This window comes from Amaranthus tricolor, chromosome 16, assembly GCF_026212465.1.
Source record: "Amaranthus tricolor cultivar Red isolate AtriRed21 chromosome 16, ASM2621246v1, whole genome shotgun sequence".
NCBI lineage: Eukaryota > Viridiplantae > Streptophyta > Magnoliopsida > Caryophyllales > Amaranthaceae > Amaranthus > Amaranthus tricolor.
The window spans coordinates 22,846,896-22,869,495 of NC_080062.1; the positions used below are offsets into that span (position 1 = coordinate 22,846,896).

Consider the following 22,600-nt stretch of genomic DNA (forward strand, 5'->3'; position numbering starts at 1 on the left):
CAACACATAATTTCATCTCTTCGACGGCTGTTTCGAAGCTATGCATTCCGGTGTCTCCTGTGGGCAATTTTTAAGTTTCTTTAGGTGATGGTGGATTGGTTGGTGGCCTAGGGGAGTGTCAAAATGTTCAGCTTGATTTGGGTGCATTTGAGGTTTTTGAAAATTTTTTCCCTTACGAATTGGGCAATTTCGATATCATCCTCGGTCTTCAATGGTCAGAGAAAATTGGGATTGTTTCGACTAATTGGAAACTGTATAATGCAGCTTTTTTGAACTGGTTCTAAGGTTATTTTAGGTGGTGATTCATCCTTGGAACAGTGTCAAGTAACGTTAAAATCCATGATCAAATCCATTTGCAAAGCTAATGTGGGGGGGGGGGGGGGGGGGGGGGGGGGGGTTGTTGGTCTTACTGAACAAGGTGCAGTTGTCCTCCCTTTAGGACCGTCCTCATCCGACTATTGTTCCAGGTCTTCATGAGGTCTTGCGTCATTAAGGTTGTGTTTTTGCCATGCCCAAACGGTTGCCTCCGTCGCAAGGTCATGAGCATCGCATGGTTTTGAAAAACCAATCTGATATCGGTTTATCCTTACCGGTACTCACAAATACAAAATGTGGAAATTGACAAAATGGTTGTGGAAGACATGTAAATACCCCATTCCTGTAATTGAAGAGTTACTCGACGAATTACATGGGGCGCCAATTTTCTCAAAGTTGGATTTAACGATTCGGGTGGCGTGCTCGGACGTTCCTTAGACCGCCTTTCGTACCCATGACGGCCACTATGAGTTTCTCATCATGCCACTACTACAAATCGTCACATGTGCCTCTAATTATGCTACGGATATTCAAAATCTGCGGCAAGTTTTGATCTCGTCACGGGAAAAATAAGTTTCAAGACAATATCACAATCATACCCAAAAAATTTTCCTTGGGAATTCAAAATCTATGGCAAGTTTTAATCTTGCCACGAAAAAAATAGGTTTCAAGACAATATCACAATCATACCCAAAATTTTTGCTACGGGTAAACGGGTAAATATATATTGTGGCAAAGATGCACTTGTGCCACAAATTATGCACGGGCAAATATATACGTGGCAAATAAACACTTGCCACGGGTAAATTAAAATAATGACAAACAAGCACTTGCGCCACAAATCATGCCATGAGAAATTTTTTTGTGGCAAACAAAAACTTGTACCAAAAATTATGTCACAGGTAAATATTTATTGTGACAAAAAAATTTTGATCCACCACTTATGTCACGGGTAAATATTTATCGTGGCAAATAAAGACTTATAGATCACGGGTAAATAGGTATTGTGGGATTGTGTTATAAATTATGACACTTGAGTTTGAAATTTATCGCAAGTTTTCATTTTGCCACAGAAATAGTATATTTTAAGAGAAAATTTAAAAAACAAAAATGCTTATCAGTGATTTAAATTCAAAATCTTCATCCAACTTAATTAGTTCTACATTTATTAGAAAATAAGTAATTATTTTCCCTTATTTTTTAATTTAATATAAGGAAAAAATTCTTTAAACAATGATTCAATTCAATATATTTTAAATAAAAACATTTAAAAAAAAATTTGAGAAGCTTTTTGCACTTACCAAATACTCAAATCAGACCTTAAATAATGATTTTAGGTATGATTAAAGTATTTTCAACAAAAGAGAGTAAGGTTGTTTTTAATCTATTCAAAGACTTTTCTAATTTTTTATTTAGTCAAAATCAGAAATTATCATCCTCTTCAATTCAAGAACACATGAAAAAATGTTCTTTTCTTTCTCTAACCGTGCTAAACTACAAAACACGGAGCAATTCCGACTGAAAGTTTCCAACTAACTCAAAATAGTTGGAAGTTTCCGACAAACTTTTCGACTGACAAGCGTTAGTCGAAATCTCCGACTAAATTGCTACTAAATCAATTTTTGGTCGGAATTTTAAATTAGAACAAAAAGGAAAAATTTTAATTGAAAATTTCCGACTAATTTCCGACTGAATTTTAGTCGGAAAAATTCCTACCATTTTCCGACTAAAATTCAGTTGATAAAAATTTCTGTGATTACTCCATATGAACAGACATTATGGAACACTTGGCTTGTCGTTGCCTCCCTAATATTAGTTAAAGGATAGTATGGAGTAATTTTTGGCATTATTTTGAAAAGTTGGGTCTTTTTAACATTATCTAGAGAAAAACCAAATAATAATAATAATAATAATAATAATAAGGAAATTACTCTGAATAATACGAACTTTCACTGATTTTCCTACGATAATACGAACTTTCAATTAACCATGAATTATACGAACTTTGATACATATTTCCCGCTGGCATACTGACCGGTTCTTTACCTGGAGAAACGGTAAATTCCCTATTTTTTCATCATTTTAATGGGTATTTAGACAGCCTTTTTTCAGCAGCATTTTCTTCATCTTTTGCTCACTTTCCTCTTTCGATTTAATTACTTCTTCTAGGTTGCTTTCAGTTCATGGTTTGACTCAAGGCAAAACACTAATAATCATTAATTAGCTTTTGACGTATATTTTTTGGGAAAACTACCATGAGTGTCTTTCAAAATTCAAACATATTATATTGACAGTTAACCATGAAAAACTTCTAATTTATTCTAACTAAAACTAATAACTACCTATAGAGACTACTCTTGCATCTAATTTGACACTCACCTTTAAGTTTTTTGTTAGTTTTGATAGGATCCAAAAGTAGCTGTTAGCTTTATTGATATTCATTAGTGACCAGAAATTTTCTTGTTTAAATTGATCTCCTTCAGGCATGGAGTGTATGTGGTGTTCTCAATTACCTGCAAGCACTTGTTGACAAGTCAATGATTATTGAAATTTTGAAACGGGAGAAAGAGGGACTTGAACGATTTACTGCAGATGATGGGTATGATTATAATGGTGGAAGTAATGTTTTGCGAGTATTCGGGTACTTCAGCATGGTGGGCTTGCTTCGAGTTCACTGTCTCTTGGGGGATTACAACACTGGGTTGAAGTGCTTACTTCCAATTGACATTAGTCAGCATGGTCTTTATAGTACTGTAATTGGAAGCCACATCGCTACTATTTATTACTATGGTTTCGCAAATCTTATGCTACGAAGGTATGTTTTTTTTAGATTGTATGGTTGTTGAGGCTTATGAATGTTTCACTAATCTGCTAAAGCATGTTCTTTGCAGATACGTTGTGGCGGTTCGCGAATTTAATAAAATTCTTTTGTATATGTACAAGACAAAACAGTATCATCAGAAATCTCCGCAGTATGAGCAAATTCTGAAGAAAAATGAGCAGATGTATGCTTTGTTGGCAATTTGTCTTTCTCTCTGTCCCCAGACAAAGCTTGTTGAAGAAACTGTGAACTCGCAGCTTAGGGAGAAGTATGGTGAGGAAGATGATTGAAGAAGGAATGGCTGCGTGAGGGAGAAGGACTGCTCTGCTTCTGTTTGCTTTACTTTGTTTTATCAGCAAAAAAAATTAAAAGGAATGAATAAGTTTACCGGTAACAGGTAAAATGGTATGCCAGTGGGAAATATGTATCAAAGTTCGTATTATTTATGGTTAATTGAAAGTTCGTATTATTGTAGGAAAATCAGTGAAAGTTCATATTATTCAGGGTAATTTTTCCTAATAATAATCTCACTCTTCATGAGAGGAAAGCACCCTTCCTAGAAAGTGGACTCTATTTTCACACTGATGCACTGCAAAAAGAGTTGGTTAGCCCTCTATCTTCTATGATATATGTCTTGGTTTGTTCTATGAAATTTTTTTCTTTGTCCAAAATAATAATAATAATAATAATAATAATAATAATAATAATATACTAATGATATACTAACACAATTAATAATACACTAATGTGACTAATAATAATAATAATACGACTAACTCAAACTCTAATACTAAATAAATATACGACTAATAATAATACACTAATAAAACTAAGTACTTACCAACACTACACTAATAGTTTAATATGACTAATAATACATTAATTAATACGACTAATAATGTACCAATACGAGTAATAATACACTAATGATACACTTATACGACTAATAATAATAATAATGCACCAACACGACTAATAATATACTAATATAACTAATAATATACTAATAATGCACTAATACGAGTAATATTATACTAAGACTAATTACAATTTGAAGAAATTTAAAAAATTAGGTTAGTATCTTAAACTTTTATTGGTTTATAATTATAATTGAGATGTATAATTTCAATACCAAAACGACTAATTATGTAATAATACTACATTAAGCCGACTAATAATGCACTAATACAACTAATATTATACTAACGATACACTAATACGACTAATAATACATTAATATGAGTAATAATATACAAATGCAACTAATAATATACTAATACGACTAACAATATAGTAATATACTAATAACTAATTAGTGTTAGCTAAGTAATATATATTAATACGAGTATTATTATTCTAATATACGACTGATTTTGTTGTATTTAGGAATATTAGTTGACCAAATTTATTTTTAGTAATTTTACAAGTAATTTTGTTCAACAAATTATAATTTTGTTTAACTTACTTTTAATAAGTTTGTTCAACTAGTTAATAATAATAATAATAATAATAATAATAATAATAATAATAACAACAACAACAATAAAAAAAAAATTAATCTTCTAGAAGTGTTACTATATTAATACGACTAATTATACACTATTACTACTAATAGTACACTAATACGACTAATCTACACTTATACGACTATTAAATACTAATAACGCACCAATACGATACGACTAATAATAATATACTAATAATACAGTAATACGACTAATTACATACTATATTAAATTATACAACTAATAATACACTAACACTAGTGGAAAAAAATGTATTTGCTGCTCATCATTTGCTGCGGTTTTTGTGTATTGGCAGCAAAAAAATAGGAAAATGGATCAGAAAAAAAATATATATATATATATTAATTACTGCGGTTTTCCTGTTGACCGCAACAAATAACCCTTCACACTACATTAATTGCTCCGGTTTTTCTTCAACCGTAGCAAATAACTCTTAAAAAATATATTAATTTCTCCGGTTTTGATTGAACCGCAGCAAATAACTCTTCATGAAAATGTTAATTGCTCCGGTTTTGCTTGAACCGTAGCAAATAACCCTTCACAAATTTTCTAATTACTCCGGTTTTGTTTTGAACCGCAGCAAATGACCGTTGGACAAAATTTTCTTAAAAACCTGCCAGTTTCTTTTTTCACAAATCCCTTCTCAAATACGTATTATACAGTACTTTGCTTTGTTCCTCATTGAAAAAACGCTTCATCTTCATCTTCATTTGCTTCGTTCCTCTTCTTCATCTTCACAAACATATAAGATTAAGCATCAAGATTTGTGTTCTTTTCTTGTGTTCATCTTCATTTTCACTAACGGTCATTTGCTGTTGTTCATCATTCTTGTTGCTGTTCATCTTCACAAACGGTTTCTGAAGGTAAATCCTTGCTGCTGTTCTTGTTCATCATCAAACTTTGAATTTTCATAAACCCCCTACTATTCTTCTACTGTGTTCTTGTTCATCATCATCATCATTCTTCAATCATACTTAATGTGAATGGGATGTACGGGGCATAATGATAATAATAACATACATGATGCCTTAAAAATCACCTCTTTGTTCTAGTTTTTTTTACCGTCATTAACCCATAAAAATCAATTAATATCACAAAAATAAAAGACAAAAATTCATCTTCAAAACTCACGAATTTAGTAATTTAGTTAAAAATGTGGTTTGTTAATTAATTATTTGCATATTTAGTAATTATTTGTGAATGTGGTTTGTGTGTCGTTTGTAAATTAGGTTTAAATTTGTCATACTTTATGAATGTGTATGTTGTTGTTGGTTTTAAGTTTTAAATTTATCATATATATCATATTTTGTTATATTTTTAAGTAATTTCTTCATTTTATTTATGAATGTGTGTGGTTTTTAAGTTTCAAATTTATCGTAATTTTTTTTCTAGTTTGTAAATTAGGTTTAATTAGGGTTGTTTATGCTTAAATGAATGAGTTGTTGATATGAATGTTAATTAGTTGTCTAAGTTTATGAATGTGATTTTATTTTTATTGTTTTTATATGTTGTTAATGTATATAAATATTAATTATGGTTACCACAATAAACATCATTTGGACAGTTTAAAAAACATTGTGTTATTATTTGGGTTAATTAGTGTTAAATGAATGATTATTACTTAATTTTGTGGTTAGTTAGAGTTCGTTAAGTATATATGTTTAAAAGTTGTGTATTAATTTTGTTTTGAATCAATTAATCACACTAATTAGGATGACAAAAGATCGTTCTTGGATGTATGGAAGCATTGAATCGTCAGAATTTATTGATAGCATATTAGAATTTTTTAGTATTGCGGTTGAACATCAAGTTAGGACGGGGGGAGTTGGTTTTTATTGCCCATGTGTCAGTTGTGGCAATGTATCAAAGGTAGATAGTGTTGATATCATTAGGGAGCACATACTTCGACGTGGGTTTAGGCCTCAATATCATGTTTGGGTTTGGCATGGTGAGGAGGGAGTTTACAAAGAGAAAAGTGTTGTTGAGGACGTCAATAATGTGGCCGATGTCAATGAGGATGTAGTAGGTCATGTTGATGGGTATGAGACAGATGAAGAGAATGCCGATGAGGATGTGGATCGTGTTGATGAGATGATGGAGGGAGTCGAGGATGAGTTAGGAAAACGTCCTCGTGTTTTTGACTTGTTGACAGAGGCTCCTCAAAAGCCTTTGTACCCTGGATGTACAAAGTTCACCAAACTAACAGCAGTGTTGACAATTTTCAACATTAAGTCAAAGTTCAATTGGAGTGACGCTAGTTTCACAATGTTATTAGAAGCGTTAGGTAAGATGCTTCATGAGGGAAATGAACTTCCAAAGTCGACATATTATGCCAAAAAGCTCATATGTCCTTTCGGCTTAGAGTACCAGAAGATTCATGCGTGTCCGAATGATTGTGTGTTGTATCGGAATAAAACGAGAACTTAGAAGAGTGTCCTAGGTGTGGGTTATCGCGCTACAAGCGTAAAGGGGCTTGGGATGCTAAAGGGCCCCCGGCTTATGTATTGTGGTATCTTCCAATAATACCTAGATTCAAGCGCTTGTTTTCAATAAAGAAAGATGCGTTAAATTTGAGGTGGCATGCAGATAGGGTGAAGAAAGGTCACTTGTTCACACATCCATCTGATTCTCCGGAGGCCTTTGTTGCCAAAAGAACAACTCCCATAGAAGTTGTAAGTATTTCATATTATATTATAGTTTACCAATTTGAATTTACTTCTTTTGATTCAGTCATTAAACTAATACATGACATTCGATTTCTATTGATTAATTAGGAAAAGCGTGGTAAAGCTTATGATTCTGCAAGCAAAAGGAAGTTTTACCATCGCTTGGGCCAGAAAACGTACGAAAAGAGTGGGTGGATGCGGGTTTATACCCCAATCAAAGTTCATCCACGCCCTCATCTACGACTACCTCTGCATCCGTGAATACTCCCGCTGGAGATCGGGTGCGTGACTGGTATTGCGGGCTTCATTGCCGAGATGCAAGTGGTAAATTTACCATTAATGATCCGGGAACGAAGAAGGTTGCTGATGTTGTGGTGAGTTTTGAAATTATTAAGTATATTCTTGATTTGTTTTGAATTCTTTGGCTTTGATGTACTTATACTAATTGCTATATATGTCACTTTTTATTTGAACAGATGGGCTGGAAGGAAAAAGAAGCTACGGGGGAGTTCACCCCAAGAGGCAATGTTGACGCATTACATATGGTCTTAGGGAAAGACCACAGTGGGCGGGTAGTCGGAAAAGGAGGCGTCCGCGTGGGGTTACAGAAGGCATTCAGCAAAGAGTGTGTTGCTACTCAATCCCGAACGGCGCTACAGGATGAAGTAGCAACCTACCGAACGGAGATTACGAAGGACGTTCTCGCCAAGCTGGCCGCCGTGTTGCAGAAATGGGAGCACCCATTGTTGACTTGGCAAACCTGATTGTCGAGGATCAGGAAAGTCAACATGGGGATCCTAACGCTTCGGTCGAGCCAACACCCGAGCCCATTACCCCCGTAGCACCCCAGCTCATTACTATTACCCTTGAAGGGGAAAACCCCACACCGGAGAACATAAACTCCGTTGCTTAAAATCCGGTACCAACTCCAGAGCCAGTGCTACAGGTACATAGTTTTTAAATATATAAGCACTTATTAATTTAAACTGCAACGCATTTTAATATTTTATTATGATGCTTATTATACTAAACGACACAATTTTCAGGAGGCGACTCCTTGTTCTCTTTTGCAGCCTCAGTTAGGTGTTGCTAGTGATGGCGACTTAATTCAATGCCTGTTACAAGTGGCCACATCAGTGTGGCCGTGGAAACTATTGTAAAGGGGTTTAAAGATTTCTCACTTCCGGTTCCAATGCCAGCATGGAGCCTTGAGAAACTATCAGACGCCCTGGGTAGTTTCGTCACATGGCCATATGCTTGGGTTCGATTCACTAACATGGTAAGAATCATTTCTACCTTATTTTTTTATTTTTTTAATTGAATGCTCACACTAATTTAATTGTATAAATTGAAATAGCAAAAGAGTCCAAAGGGATCTTGGAGAGAGGTCGGTTCCTCAGCAAAGGTGTCGACTGAGTCAAAGTCGATGCCAAGCACTCCAATTTTGACTGATGAGGAGCTAAAAGATTTTTCTCAAGATTGCAAATGGCTGCATTATTGTGCATCTCGCATAAGTGAGGAGGACCCACTCATTCTGAACCTACTGAAGGAGCAATATTGCTTTATAGAGAGCCCGTTTGTAATTATTGGTCCTAGTGACATCGGGCAATTTTTGAGAAGAGAGATGCTGAACGTAGCTCTTTTCCATGTCTACATGAGGTGATGTTCATTATCTTACAAGTTAGGCATTGTTGTTTAATTGTTTTAATAACCGAATTACTAACAAAATTTTCTTATTTGTGAGTTTAGTACGGCTTACGAGGAGCTAAATTCTTGCGAACCTCCAATAAAAATTGGATGGTTTTGTCCTGAGTCGATTTCGGGTACTAAATGTGTAAATGATCCAGATGACGTCAGAGCATACATTGAGATTGCTTTGACTAATTCCCTTGCATCTAAACACACGTTCATTCTAGCTCCATATACAGAAGATTAAGTTTTATTTTTGAAATTGAACTTATCTTTTGATTTTAAAGTCACCTAATCTCTAATTTGTTGATTTTAAATTTGCGTTTGTAGTTTGCATTGGATAATTTTGGTCATATGTCCTTTAACGAACACTGTGCACGTCTTCGACTCATTACAAAAACCTCAAAGCCCGCCTCGCAACACAAAATTCAAAGCGTTGTTGAATGCGTACGTAATATTAATTATTTTACCAATTTGATTTAATTAAGTGTTATATAGATGTATAAATAGTATTACTTTTCCCATACATTTCAGCACAATGAAAAAAGTGCGTGGACAAATGGGATCTACATCCAGAGCCACATTTCCAAAATGGACAGCAATAAAGGTACACAAATTCGATTTTATGCGTTTTTAACCGTTTTTGGCACTTTCGCGCGTAAAGTAGTTCAAACTTGGTTTGTTTTGCACGAAACTTAGCAGACAACACTATTTGGTATATATTATTGTGTTGAAGTTGTTAGAATTGAAAATCATAGTCATATTCTAGAAATTACGTGTTAAGTTGAGATTTTATGCGTTTTAAACCGTTTTTGACACGTTTGCGCATAAAGTAGCTCAAACTTGGTTTTGATGCGAAACCGGGGCTGATTAAGGCTTTGGTTATGCAAGGATTAATGTTGTGCGGAAGCTTTGACTAATGACACAGACAAAAACTACAAATGATCATGAAAAGAACACGAAACAACCACAAACACTTAGATAATTCTGATCTAGCAAACTGTCGAGCAGCCCTCCTTCAACTCAGCTTCTAGGAGTCCACGGGGATTGTTAGAATGATTTTAGGACTTTGATAGCTAGATCCAAGTACCAAGATTCCATTTCCACTTTAGCCTAGGTCTGGGATGCATAGGTTTGGTCTCCACGTGTCGTGCAAGGTGGTCTGGTCAATAGTTTGCTGCTGTGTCGTGAGGTCTGTATGCAGCCTTGTGTGGGCTCCTTTGGTATCTTCATTTCATACAACCACATTTGTATCAGATTTGCACGAAACTTGGCAGACAACACTCTTTGGTATATATTATTGTTTTGAAGTGGATAGAATTGAAAATCATAGTCATATGCTAGAAATTACGTGTTAAGTTGCGATTTTATGCGTTTTTAAGCGTTTTTGTCAATTTCGCGCGTAAAGTAGCTCAAACTTGGTTTGTTATGCACGAAACTTGGCACACAACACTATTTGGTATATATTATTGTGTTGAAGTGGTTAGAATTGAAAATCATAGTCATATGCTAGAAATTACGTGTTAAGTTGCGATTTTATGCGTTTTTAACCATTTTTGGCACTTTCGCGCGTAAAGTAGCTCAAACTTGGTTTGTTTCGCACGAAACTTGGCACACAACACTGTTTGGTATATATTATTGTGTTGAAGTTGTTAGAATTGAAAATCGTAGTCATATGCTAGAAATTACGAGTTAAGTTGCGATTTATGCGTTTTTAACTGTTTTTAACACTTTTGCGCATAAAGTAGCTCAAACTTGGTTTTGATGCAAAACCGGGGCTGATTAAGGCCTTGGTTATGCAAGGATTAATGTCGTGCGGAAGCTTTTACTAATGACTACTTATAAAGATAAAGTAGCTCAAACGAAGGTGAGTCTCTTAGTTGGGTCTCGCAAGAAAATGAATCGAGATAAAAATAAATAAATAAACCTAATAATAAATAAACATAATAATAATCATAATAATAATAATAATAATAATAATAATGATAATAGTAAAAACAACAAGGATAAAAACCCATAAAACCCTAAATGCTCAAGGTTAGCCGTCACTCCCATTCCCTCTCTTCTCTTCTCTCTTTCTCTCACTCCCCTCTCCTTCACGGTCCATCTGCAGCCCACGAGAACCACCGCAGCAGGCCGCCTAGCAGCAGCAACCGGCTGCGTTTTATCTTCCCCACGACAGCCACCAGCAGCCGGCCCAACTCCTCCCTACAAGGGCAGCAACTGCTACGTTTGCTTCTCCTGACAGCATCAGCGGCTGTTTTGGCTTCCCCACCGTAACCGAGCTCCATCTACGACACCATCACTACAATAATTAACTATAGTTTCACCTCTTTTTCTAGTCCCACCATTGTAAGCCACATCTTCTTCCATTGTTTTGATTTTCTTTTACTTGTTTCTAATTGCAATTTTAACAAATTTATGAGTTTGGTGTTGATTTTTGTATGATTGTCATTGAATCTTGTTATGGGAAAGAATTTGATTGATGATTTAATGTACTTATGAATTGAGCTTTTGAAATGTGAATGAAAAGTGTTGAACTTTGTATTATTTTCATTGAACCTTTTTATGGGTAAGAGTGTGTTTGATGAATTTAACATATTTATGACTTAGAGTTTGAAGTATGAATGAAAATAATGGTTGTGTGCTATTGTGATGGTGTGTTAGTACATGTGTAACTTTATTTGTGTTGAATGTGGGAGTTTTGTTAGGCACATTAGTCTTAATTGGCCTTGTTGAAGTAAAAGAAATTATTAATGTTGATCACAAGTCTCTCGTTTGGTTATCGAAGATATAATTAAATGATATTAGTAAGGCCATGAACATAGTGTCAACTTGTTGAGAATTATTAAAGTTACTTCTTATGATGTCTTGATTTTAGTCCTTTCTAACCTTAGAGAATATAATAAATGATACCGCAATGCGATAACCTAAGATTCGTTCTTGTTGTCATATTAGCACTACACTAACATTGTGAGACTTAAGTGTGAATCTTCGTTTTATTTTAAGATAATGTGAATCGTTATAACTCAAAGTTAGCCGGTGTAATGAAACACTTGACATAATCCTTTTATTCTTTGTCGATGGAAAAACTTGTGTTATTGTCGAATTGACGATTATGCTTGGTGTTGAATGAGATGCGTACGTGCAAGAAGTAATTGAAATCTTGTCGTGAATGGATAATAGTGGTTACTTTGGCTTTTAGTTTGATATGGCAAAGTAGTTAAGGTAACTTATTAGTTCTACTCATAACTTATATAGGTGCCAATTTTGTAAGAGGAAAGTAGAGCCTTAGTCGGGTGATTTTGTGACTTTTGATCGTGCAGTGACGCTTACAGGTACGTACACGCAGTAACTAACCCTTATATGCAATTTGCTTTAAGACATTATTATTTATTGTGATAATATACATTGCATTGAAACTATGAGATACTAGTGAGTGCACTTTACGTCAAGAGCTATCGACTATGGAATCCTTGCGCTTGGAATAGTTTAGAGAATGAGAGTGTTACTAGAAGGCGAGAACTACCCCTTATCTATTTAATAATTGGATTATGCCTTACTTGGAGTTAGAATGACTCCTTTAGAGGTGAATTTCATATTTTAATGGCTCAGTAGGTTTTGGCGTGCTGCTATCCCAAGGCGCTCATTATTAGTCGAAAGTGGAAGTTATTCCCATCTGATAAAGTATTAGATTATGATTAGCTGGCGTGACTCAACTAAATTATTTCCGGTTGATTTATTAGTCCCCTAGGTGAGGTTCGACGGGACCACCGTAAGGGGGGTATGAGCATGCTTGGGTCACTGGGCGTCGGATAGCCGATACCGCCCCTTGACCGAGGTGTTACCATGCGGGCCTTGCAAACCCCAATATGGTGGCCTCTTCACTGGTTTAGAACCCCAGTGTGTTAGTTTTTCCCGAAGTTAGTACCCGAGAAAGTCAGCTGGAGGGGGCATGAGCTCGTACTTTGCCATGGGCGCCGGATGGCCGATAACGCCCTTGGCCGTGTCACTATGCCAGGAAATAGAGAAAAATCCACTAATAGAAAGTTATTCAGTGATAGAAAATTTATTCATCGATCGAAAGTTATTTACTGATAGAAGGTTTATTCTTTGATAGAAAGCTTACACATTGATAGAACATTTACTCTTTGATAGAATATTTACTCAATGATAGAACATCTACTTATTGATAGAATAGTTTATGCTAGTGAGAATTGTGCCTAAGTTAAGTTACCTCAAGGGTACTACAGACTATGATCACGCTTACCTTAAGATAGACAAGTTCTATAAGGTCATGTGTTAGGTATTCTGTTAATGCCTTGGTCGAGTTGATACTATACGTGTTTTGCAAGAGTTTATGTTTGAAAAGAGGAGCGTGAAGACCTGCATTCTACCCAAGAACGCATGGTTGGGGTTGGAAAGCACGTAATGAAATTAAGAAGTATAAGCGGCCGATAAACGGTTACTATCTGTGCTTGCGTTTTGTGAAATCATCTTATGTTGTTTTATAATATAATGCTATCTAGTAGTTGGCCTTATTATATTTGATACTAGTTACTGACGTGTACGTGTTTGTGTTTATGTTTGATTGTTGATGACTTTCTATGATTGTCCTGCTATGACACATTGTCCTTGGTCTAATGTCGAGCAGCGGGAGGCACATAGACAGGCGTAGCAGGTACTGGAGCTTCTTTTGCATTGCATTGCATTGGGGGAGAGTGATGAGGGTGAAGCATAACCTGTGTCGTACCGCTATCTTTCGATTTTGTAGCTTTGGTTATCTTTTGTAAACTTTGGTTGTATATGTTTTGTTATGAGGCCTTGTGTCTTCCCTCGTATATTTGTATTTCCGTTGTGTAGTTTATAACTCTGCATGGTTTTAAGGAGTTAAGTCTTTCTAAAACGCAAACGTCAACACTGGAACCACGATCCATGCTTGGCATGTTGATTTGAGAAGCCGGCGACGAATCATTCCTTCGTGGTGAGAGATTTTAAAAAGGCAATGATGCCTTAGACTAGTTTAATGTTTTATTGTGTTGATTACCCTACCACATGTTCAATTTTTAGAAGAGATACTGTCGAAATTTCCACTCACTTTTTTAAAAGTTAATACTTAACGTTTATCTAAATTCTTTTTCTTTTATGTAACACCCGAATTTCCTCCCATCCTTTACGGTTTTGGTTTCGTTAAGGGGTCGAAAATTCAGGGATGTTACAGGTGGTTACCAGAGCCAGTGGTCCCTATTTTCGATGCTTTGTGTCCTCAAAATCGTTGAGAAATTTCTTGAAGTTAGAAGTTATTCGTGAGAGTTTGGGTAGATATGGGATAGGTGCATATTACATATTCATGCATAATGATTATCATTGCACGTGCATAGATAAATATATAGTTTGTTTAGCTTGTTATGAGACTCATTCTCATGTGTGTTATTATTATAAATAAAAATTATGATGGTGGTTTGAATGATGACATGATTTAACAAATCAGTAGAATTGGAATATGTATTATCAAGAAATAATGAAATTTTTGAGTATTTGGTTCAACTCGAGTTGTATTATAAGTAGTCATTATGGAGATATGAAGTATAAATGATGAAATTCTAGAGAAGTTGGTTGCATCGGGAACTTTCTCTTGCTTGTGATGATTATATGAACTTTAGTCTTATGTGTCTGAATATTTGTTCATGTTAATTGTTTTCATAAAGCTTACGAGTTTTGATATTAATCCTATACATGAACCCACTGTTTATTTATCTGCTTGAGCATTCCTTTTGTCAAGTGCATTCGTCCATCATAACATAGAAGGTGGTGATCATAATTCTCTTGAATATGTTTAATGACTATGCAAGCATGATCGTAAGTAGTTTGAACTAGAATAAGGATAAGAGCTAAAGTGTAATAAGAATTCGATATATTGTAAATGAAGGAAAGGGGTCTTATATGCGATATCTTGTAAATAAAGTTTTAATTTAATAATGCGGTCATAGTTAAAGTATAGATGCGTTAAAACATAAATATTAAGGAGAAGTTCGAGAGCACGTTAAGAGTTTATAGTTTGAGAATTCAACCCCCAATTTCGAACCATCTATAAGAGTGTTATTGATATATTCTTCATATAGTGATGAGTTGAAGTTAAGAGATTGTTTTAAACGTCTCTAAGTGTTTAAAGATAATGCTATATCAGTTGAACTAAATTATCACATTAGTATTGTTGTTCAAACTAGAATTTCCTTAATATTTTCATTTGAAGTTATAATTCTTACTAGGATGAGGCTCTTGACCTTTGTAATTAGCTATAGTAACATTGGTGTTGAGTTTTAGTGTGGCATAATTGTGTCTATCAATAAACGTTTTCAGTCTCATACGGTGATTGAGACTGATGCTTTAAATTGGTTAATGTAATATATATTTGTTAGTTCTAAACCCAACATCTTACGCATGTAGTGAGACCTTGAGAATCAGTTGAGAGTGAAAACGATAGTCAACCTATTAGCCTTAGTAAACACTTTATATATTTTTTGATGAATTAATACTATAAGGTCCCCTGTCATTGATTTTAATTTTTGTAAGCATCCAACTCTCATCATAATGAATATAATATTTCATGTTTGCTGAGTGATAATGACCTTTAAATCACTATTTATTGTAAAAAAAAAATCTAGTTAAAGTGGTTCTTTGGATAAAATAAGGGTGAATTTTTTTTTCCTTCTTGAAGACATATGAGTTTGAGTATCAAAGGAGAAAATTATTATTTGCAAGTCCTTTGAATTCTGTATTTCGTTGAGACATGATATATCATTCATACATAAGTCGATAACTTTATATTAAAGTGGATAGTTAAAGAATAATCATCGTAAACAAATTTGCATGTTAAGGGCCTAAGGATTTATTCGAGGGAGCACTATTGAGTTAAGACATTTTGTCTTATTCAATGCTCATATAGAGTGATGAATGTTTTAATCGGATGATAATGTGAAGAAGAATCGTGACGGTTTTAAAGCGTTAGCGGGATAAAATGATATTTGAAATTAAAAAGGAATCAATATTATAATTTGTTTTCCTCATGGCCTTCTGGGCAGTTACAAGATATAAGGATAAAATAACCTGATGATGAGGTGGAATAAGCGTCTTTGTGCACATAAGATACAGTTATATGTTTTAAGTATTTTTAGAGTATCTCATTGATCACCAATTTAATAGTCCTGCCAGTCCATTGAAATGATAAGACTTAGATGAGTTTTCAAATGAAGCTGACTTTACATAGGTTACTGTTTTAATAATGATTGATGTTATACGTGGTAAATTAATTTGGAGAGTTACTAAAGATAATGTGGTCCTAATAAAAGTCATGAGGTATTTTAAACCTAAACATTGAAGAAACGACAATGAGTATGCGAATAATCATAATTTGAGAAATGAATCGAGATAACGAATTATGTCTTAAACGATTATTATACACAATCATTATTATGCGATAAAGAGACTTAAATAATATTTACACTTGTGTTAAGAAGAGTTTTAATTTGATGTTACTAAATCATTGGATCATAATAAACATTTGATGAAAACAGTTTTGAAATTTTGACACGTTTTATATGTTATAGTTGTTAGTTTTAAGTTGCGCATCTTAGGTCGAAGGGTGATTGAATTCCACTTGTTTGCGAAGGAATAATTGTAATGCATAATTTCAAGTGTTGCGTTATTTTGTTGGCTTTGTGTTGTTGTACTTTAGTATAGTGTTAGGATAGTTAATGTAGCAGTCATATGGTTGTGATAACGGTCTTATAGTTAGAGGTAGTATTGTGATGGAAATGTTATGATGTAGATTGGATATTGTGAAATTAGTGTTGATATCACAACTTTATCAAACTATATGATACATGACTGCTTTGCTATTGATATTGGAAATTGCGGTGAGGTAGGTGTGTTCATCAGTTATTTTTTTTCATCGTGCATATTTTTATGTATACATAAAATGTCATCTTTGTTGATCATCACTATTATTATTACCCTATTAGTACCATTAGTACCGTCGTTATATATGTACATGATGCATTACTTTAGTCATATATGAGTTCGTGATCTTAATTGATATAAATTCTATACTTTCAACAAATCTAGTTGTATGGTAAGTGAATAGCTGAAAAATGTCTTCATGATTCTAAATCATCCCCATATTTTCGTAATTATGATTTGATATTATGATGGATAAAGGATGTTATTATTGAACAATTACAATATGTGTATTAGTAATATGTTTGTGAACGTATAATTATTAACTACAGTAACTTGCTAAAATGTGTTATATATAATTTGATTATATACTTGAAACATGTATTATGTTCTAAGTTATTAATTTGAGTTGTTAATCGACTAATTAAGTCATGATGTATGATTTAGAATGTTATAAAATGATATGATCATATATGATTAATGAAAAGAGGATTTCATGTTAAGTAAAAGGTTAGGATTATGTTATGATAAGTGAAGTTTGTAATACCCCAGATTTAGCTTGAAAAAAGATTGACAGACTATTCACATCAACAAGATGCATCTTCTTTTCTGGGAAGCCCATTTGCTAAGAACTCCACAGTTAAGCGTGCTTGGTTGGGAGCAATCTTAGGATGGGTGACCTCCTGAGAAGTTTTTCCGGGTGCGCACGAGTGAGGCCAAAGTGCGCTGGAAAGACTTGTGTTGGTTTGTGGGGCTTGTCTACAGTCTCCAAGAGTAGTCACCAGCGGTCCGAGGGGCCGGGGTGTTACAAATGGTATCAGAGCAACCCTGCGACCGTGGCTGATAGTGTTCAGTGCACCTAGCGGGGGCAAAGATCCTAAAGTTACGGTCCAACGAGGACGTTGTATTCTTAAGTGGGGGTGAGTGTAATACCTTAGATTTAGCTTGAAAAAGGATTAACAGACTATTCATATCAACAAGGTGCATCTTCTTTTCTGAGAAACCCATTTGCTAAGAACTCCACAGTTAAGCGTGCTTGGTGGGGAGCAAACTTAAGATGGGTGACCTCCATGGAAGTTTTCCAAGGTGTGCACGAGTGAGGCCAAAGTGCGCTGGAAAGACTTGTGTTGGTTTTTGGGGCTAGTCTACAGTCTCCAAGAGTAGTCACCAGCGGTCCGAGGGGCCGGGGTGTTACAAAGTTAGCGGTGAATCGATTTGGGAGTTGATAACCAATCAGTTTTGTAAGATTCAAGTATCCTCGGGTCTAGGGTATTTAATTGTAATACGAGTTAAGTGTTGAGCAACTTTATACACTTTACTTTTAGGACTTTGTTGTTTTGATATTTTACCCCCATTTATGGTTTAGATAATATAGTTAAACGTTTCGTACATTACAACATTATCACAAAGTACGACCTTAGGTGGTCACGTAGAATTGGAAAAGTCGTTTGAAGAATTACATTAGATAACAGACGTTTCGTGTTGTTACGAGCTCAAGTGATACACTTTTTAAAAGGCACATGTGCTAGATCCGTTACTTTTGTAAACATTGAAAAGAGTCGTCTTACTACGGGAACATATTGAGACCTATATACTAAGGTGTGTAGTACTGAGATCAAAGATATTAAATAATTAGAGTTCCATGGTCTAACCACACTATCCTGGCATATGTTTCGAGGTTAGTGAGTTACGGGGTCGTAACTAAGTTTTAAGGGGGGTAGAATGTGATAGAATTTCGCGCGTTTACACGCATTTCCTCCTGCGCTTTCACGCATTTTCGCGTCTATGATAACAACCTATTACAAACTCACATGCTTTTGATTGATTGTTTTAACCAATTTGTATGATATCTACATGCTTTTGATTGATTGCTTGAATCAATTGGTGTGATATTTACATGCTTTTGATTAGTTTTTTTTTTTGAGCCGATTTAGGTATTTATAAATACTCGAAATGAGATATGTATGAATATTCTGATAGATTGAGTATCCTTTTGTTAATAGTGTCAATAAAGTTACGATCCTTGAGTCAATTCTGGAGCTTAAAGTAGTTAAATCACCTTCTTGAGTTATTAGAAATACAAATTTTCATGAATTGTACACTTGTTACTCTAGTTTCGGGGACGAAACTCCTTTTAAGGGGGGTTGTCAGTAACACTCCGAGATTTTCTGACGTCATTAATTAATATTTTAATACCTTTTGGGGATTTTATAATTATATTAAATTATTTCTGAAATAATAAATTTCTTTCATATACGAATTTAAATGTTAACTTATATACATATATTAAAAATATAGTTACGATTTCTCAAATAAAGAGGTTCGAATCTAAATGATTATTTTATTAAAATGTGTGAGACCACGAAGGTGAGTCTCTTAGTTGGGTCTCGCAAGAAAATGAATCGAGATAAAAATAAATAAATAAACCTAATAAAAAATAAACATAATAATAATAACAATAATGCGACCTTGAGTTTGAATGGGGAAAAATAAGGGGCTTCTAAGTATACTCCATCTTCCTTTAAGTAGCCCAAAACACCTCTCAATTAGATTTCTTGCTTGAGCATATTTCATATTATATATTCTTCTGCGGTTTGCGGTTGTTTGTTGGTCCATTCTTTGAGATGATATCGTTGCCCTCTACATGGAGCAAGAAATCCCTCACAATATGTATAACCCCCATCAACCAAATAATAGTTACCTTCAAAGTTATTAAAATAAGAAGATTAATATAATTTTATTAAACTTTCAAAATTTACGTTTAGTTTAGTAGATTGCATATACTCTAGGTACCCTAAAGCCATTTGGCCGAGAAAGAGCATTACGCAGAATACGGACATCATGTGCAGAGCCTTCCCAACCCGCAAGAACATGGATAAATTGCATATTGGGTGCACAAACACCCAAAACATTCATAGTCATTGTACCTTTTCTTGTCCGATATTTTCCACGTTCTTGGGGATTCACACTTACATTAATATAGGTGCCATCTAAAGCTCCCAAGCAATTCTATAAATTCAAAAAACACATCATTCATTTAACCACAAATAAATATTTTGAAACTAGTAGTTAAATGAAAAACCCATTAATACCTTGAAAGGTTTCCACCTTTCATCGTCACAATCTTCCGATATTGGTGTGGGCTTGTAAAGCAAATAATAATGAAGCTTGAGTACAGCCTTCAAACATAAGTTGAATTGACGACTCACAGTTTCTCCACTTCTTATAAAATAGTGAGCAATTGATTTATTTTTCTTATGATGTGCTAATGTGTACATAAACATTGCAACTATTTCTTCATGAGACATATTTTTTGTACGATTTAGACCTCCAAATTCCTTAAGCATCTCACAAATAATACCAAAGGTTTTTCTATTAACACGGAGTTCACTTTTGCAATGTACATCACTTTCTTGTATTAAGCGATACATGACATTTAACCGTAAATTTTTTCTATCCCCTTTATTTTCGATCAATTGAACACCCCTAATTGTATTAACGCTCTTCATATACCTAACCCAATACATCATAAGAACTATAATGACATTTATTACAACCAATTGAAGTTGTTTAAGACTTCTTTTTCTCCGTACTGATTGCATAATGTCATCCATTTACAACGTTAACAAGAAGCTGACAAAATATTATTCAAAAAATCAAAATCAAATTGGTATCGTAACAAGGTTAGAAGAGGGGACAATTAACAAATTGAAGAAAGATCAAAAAGTTTCAGACAAAGTGCATCTACTTTGTAAATGGTCGAAATTTGGTATTGGACTTCATCATTCTTTTGATTTGCATACAAATTTGTTATTAGGAGATAACTGAAATGGAAAAAGAAAATAACTAAACCTAAAAATTCAAAAAATAATTATGGTGAAGTCAAAAAATTTAAAGAAGTTTGTCGATGAACTAAACCTAACATAGAGTAATTTTCCTAAATATTGAAAAGGACAATATCAGTTAGAGTAATTACTTTAATATCAATTACTATAATACAATGATAAACTGTAACACCCCTGAATTTCCGACCCCTTAAAGAAACCAAAACCGTAAAGGACGAGAGGAAATTCGGGTGTTACATAAAAGAAAAGGAAAAAAATTTGGATAAATTTTAATTATTAACTTTAAAAAGGTGAGTGAAAATTTCGGCAGCATCTCTTCTAAAAATCAAACATGTGGTAGAGCACTTAACAAAATAAAAACATTGAACTAATCTAAGGCATCATTGCCTTTAAAATCTCACACCACGGCGGAATGATTCGTCGCCGGCTTCTCAAATCAACATGCCAAGCATGGATCGTGGTTCCAGTGTCGACGTTTGCGTTTTAAAAAGACTTAACTCCTTAAAACCATACAGAGTTATAAACTACATAGCGAAAATACAATTATACAAGGGAGGACACAAGGCCTCATAACAAAACATATACAACCAAAGTTTACAAAAGATAACAAGAACTACAAAATCGAAAGATAACGGTATGACACAGGTTATGCTCCGCCCTCATCACTCTCCCCCAATGCAATGCAATGCAAAAGAAGCTCCAAAACTTGCTATATATGTCTATGATCCTCCTACTGCTCGACATTAGACCAAAGGCCAATGTGTCATAGCAGGACAATCATAAAATGTCATCAACAATCAAACATAAACACAAACACGTACACGTCAGTAACTGGCATCAAATATAATAAGGCCAACTACTAGATAACATTATATTATAAAATAACATAAGATGATTTCATAAGACACAAGCACAGATATTAACCGTTTATCGGCCACTTATACTTCTTAATTTCATTACGTTCTTTCCAACCAGAACCACGTGTTCTTGGTAAAATACAGGTCTTCACGCTCCTCTTTTCAAACATAAACTCTTGCAAAACACGTATAGTATCAACTCAACCAAGGCATTAACAGAATACCTAACACATGACCTTATAGAGCTTGACTATCTTAAGATAAGTGTGATCATAGTCTATAATACCCTTGAGGTAGCTTAACTTAGGCACACTTCTCACTAGCATAAAGTTTTCTATCAATAAGTGGATAATCTATCAATAAGAAAATATTCTATCAAAGAGTAAATGTTCTATCAATGTCTAAGCTTTCTATCAAAGAATGAACCTTCTATCATTAAATAACTTTCAATCAATGAATAAAATTTCTATTACTGAATAACTTTCTATCAGTGGAACTTTCTCTACTTCCTGGCATAGTGACACGGCCAAGGGCGTTATCGGCCATCCGGCGCCCAGTGACCCAAGCATGCTCATACCCCCCTTACGGTGGTCCCGTCGAACCTCACCTAGGGGTCTACTAAATCAACCGGACATAATCTAGCTGAGTCATGCCAACTAATCATAATCAATTACTTTATCAGATGGGAATAACTTCCACTTTCGCCTAATAATGAGCGCCCTGGGATATCAGCACGCCAAAACCCTTTGAGCCACTCATCAAAATATGATATTCACCTCTAAGGGAGTCATTCTAACTCCAAGTAAGGCATAATCCAATTCTTAGATAATAAGGGAGTGGTCCCCGCCTCCTACTAACACTCTCATTCTCTATAGCTATTCTAAGCGTAAGGATTTCATAATCGATAGCTCTTCATATAAAGTGT

At 34.5% G+C, this 22,600-nt stretch overlaps 2 protein-coding genes across 2 annotated transcripts; one reads left to right on the forward strand and one right to left on the reverse strand.

Moving 5' to 3' along the window:
- The first annotated feature begins 508 nt into the window (after window positions 1-508).
- On the forward strand, window positions 509-3,426 carry LOC130802650 (eukaryotic translation initiation factor 3 subunit L-like). Its single transcript, XM_057666658.1, has 3 exons — window positions 509-592; window positions 2,799-3,130; window positions 3,207-3,426. Exons 1-3 carry the CDS (start codon window positions 509-511, stop codon window positions 3,424-3,426), a joined length of 636 nt encoding a protein of 211 aa, XP_057522641.1.
- A 7,687-nt stretch (window positions 3,427-11,113) lies between these two features.
- Window positions 11,114-20,587, reverse strand: LOC130802651 (protein ALP1-like). Its single transcript, XM_057666659.1, has 3 exons — window positions 20,066-20,587; window positions 19,767-19,982; window positions 11,114-11,308 (listed from the first exon to the last, which is right to left on the reverse strand). The coding sequence occupies exons 1-3, from the start codon at window positions 20,585-20,587 to the stop codon at window positions 11,114-11,116; spliced, it is 933 nt and encodes a 310-aa protein (XP_057522642.1).
- Window positions 20,588-22,600: the final 2,013 nt, after the last annotated feature.

What these genes read in the sequence shown, in the direction of transcription:
- LOC130802651 (XM_057666659.1), bottom strand. Translation starts at nt 20,587, where the DNA reads ATGGATGACATTATGCAATCAGTACGGAGAAAAAGAAGTCTTAAACAA. An exon ending in AAAGGTGGAAACCTTTCAAG is followed by an intron (nt 19,983 to 20,065) that starts GTATTAATGGGT and finishes TTGAATTTATAG; the next exon opens with AATTGCTTGGGAGCTTTAGA. An exon ending in CTCGGCCAAATGGCTTTAGG is followed by an intron (nt 11,309 to 19,766) that starts GTACCTAGAGTA and finishes ATGGTGTCGTAG; the next exon opens with ATGGAGCTCGGTTACGGTGG.
- LOC130802650 (XM_057666658.1), top strand. Translation starts at nt 509, where the DNA reads ATGCCCAAACGGTTGCCTCCGTCGCAAGGTCATGAGCATCGCATGGTT. An exon ending in ATATCGGTTTATCCTTACCG is followed by an intron (nt 593 to 2,798) that starts GTACTCACAAAT and finishes GATCTCCTTCAG; the next exon opens with GCATGGAGTGTATGTGGTGT. An exon ending in GCAAATCTTATGCTACGAAG is followed by an intron (nt 3,131 to 3,206) that starts GTATGTTTTTTT and finishes TGTTCTTTGCAG; the next exon opens with ATACGTTGTGGCGGTTCGCG.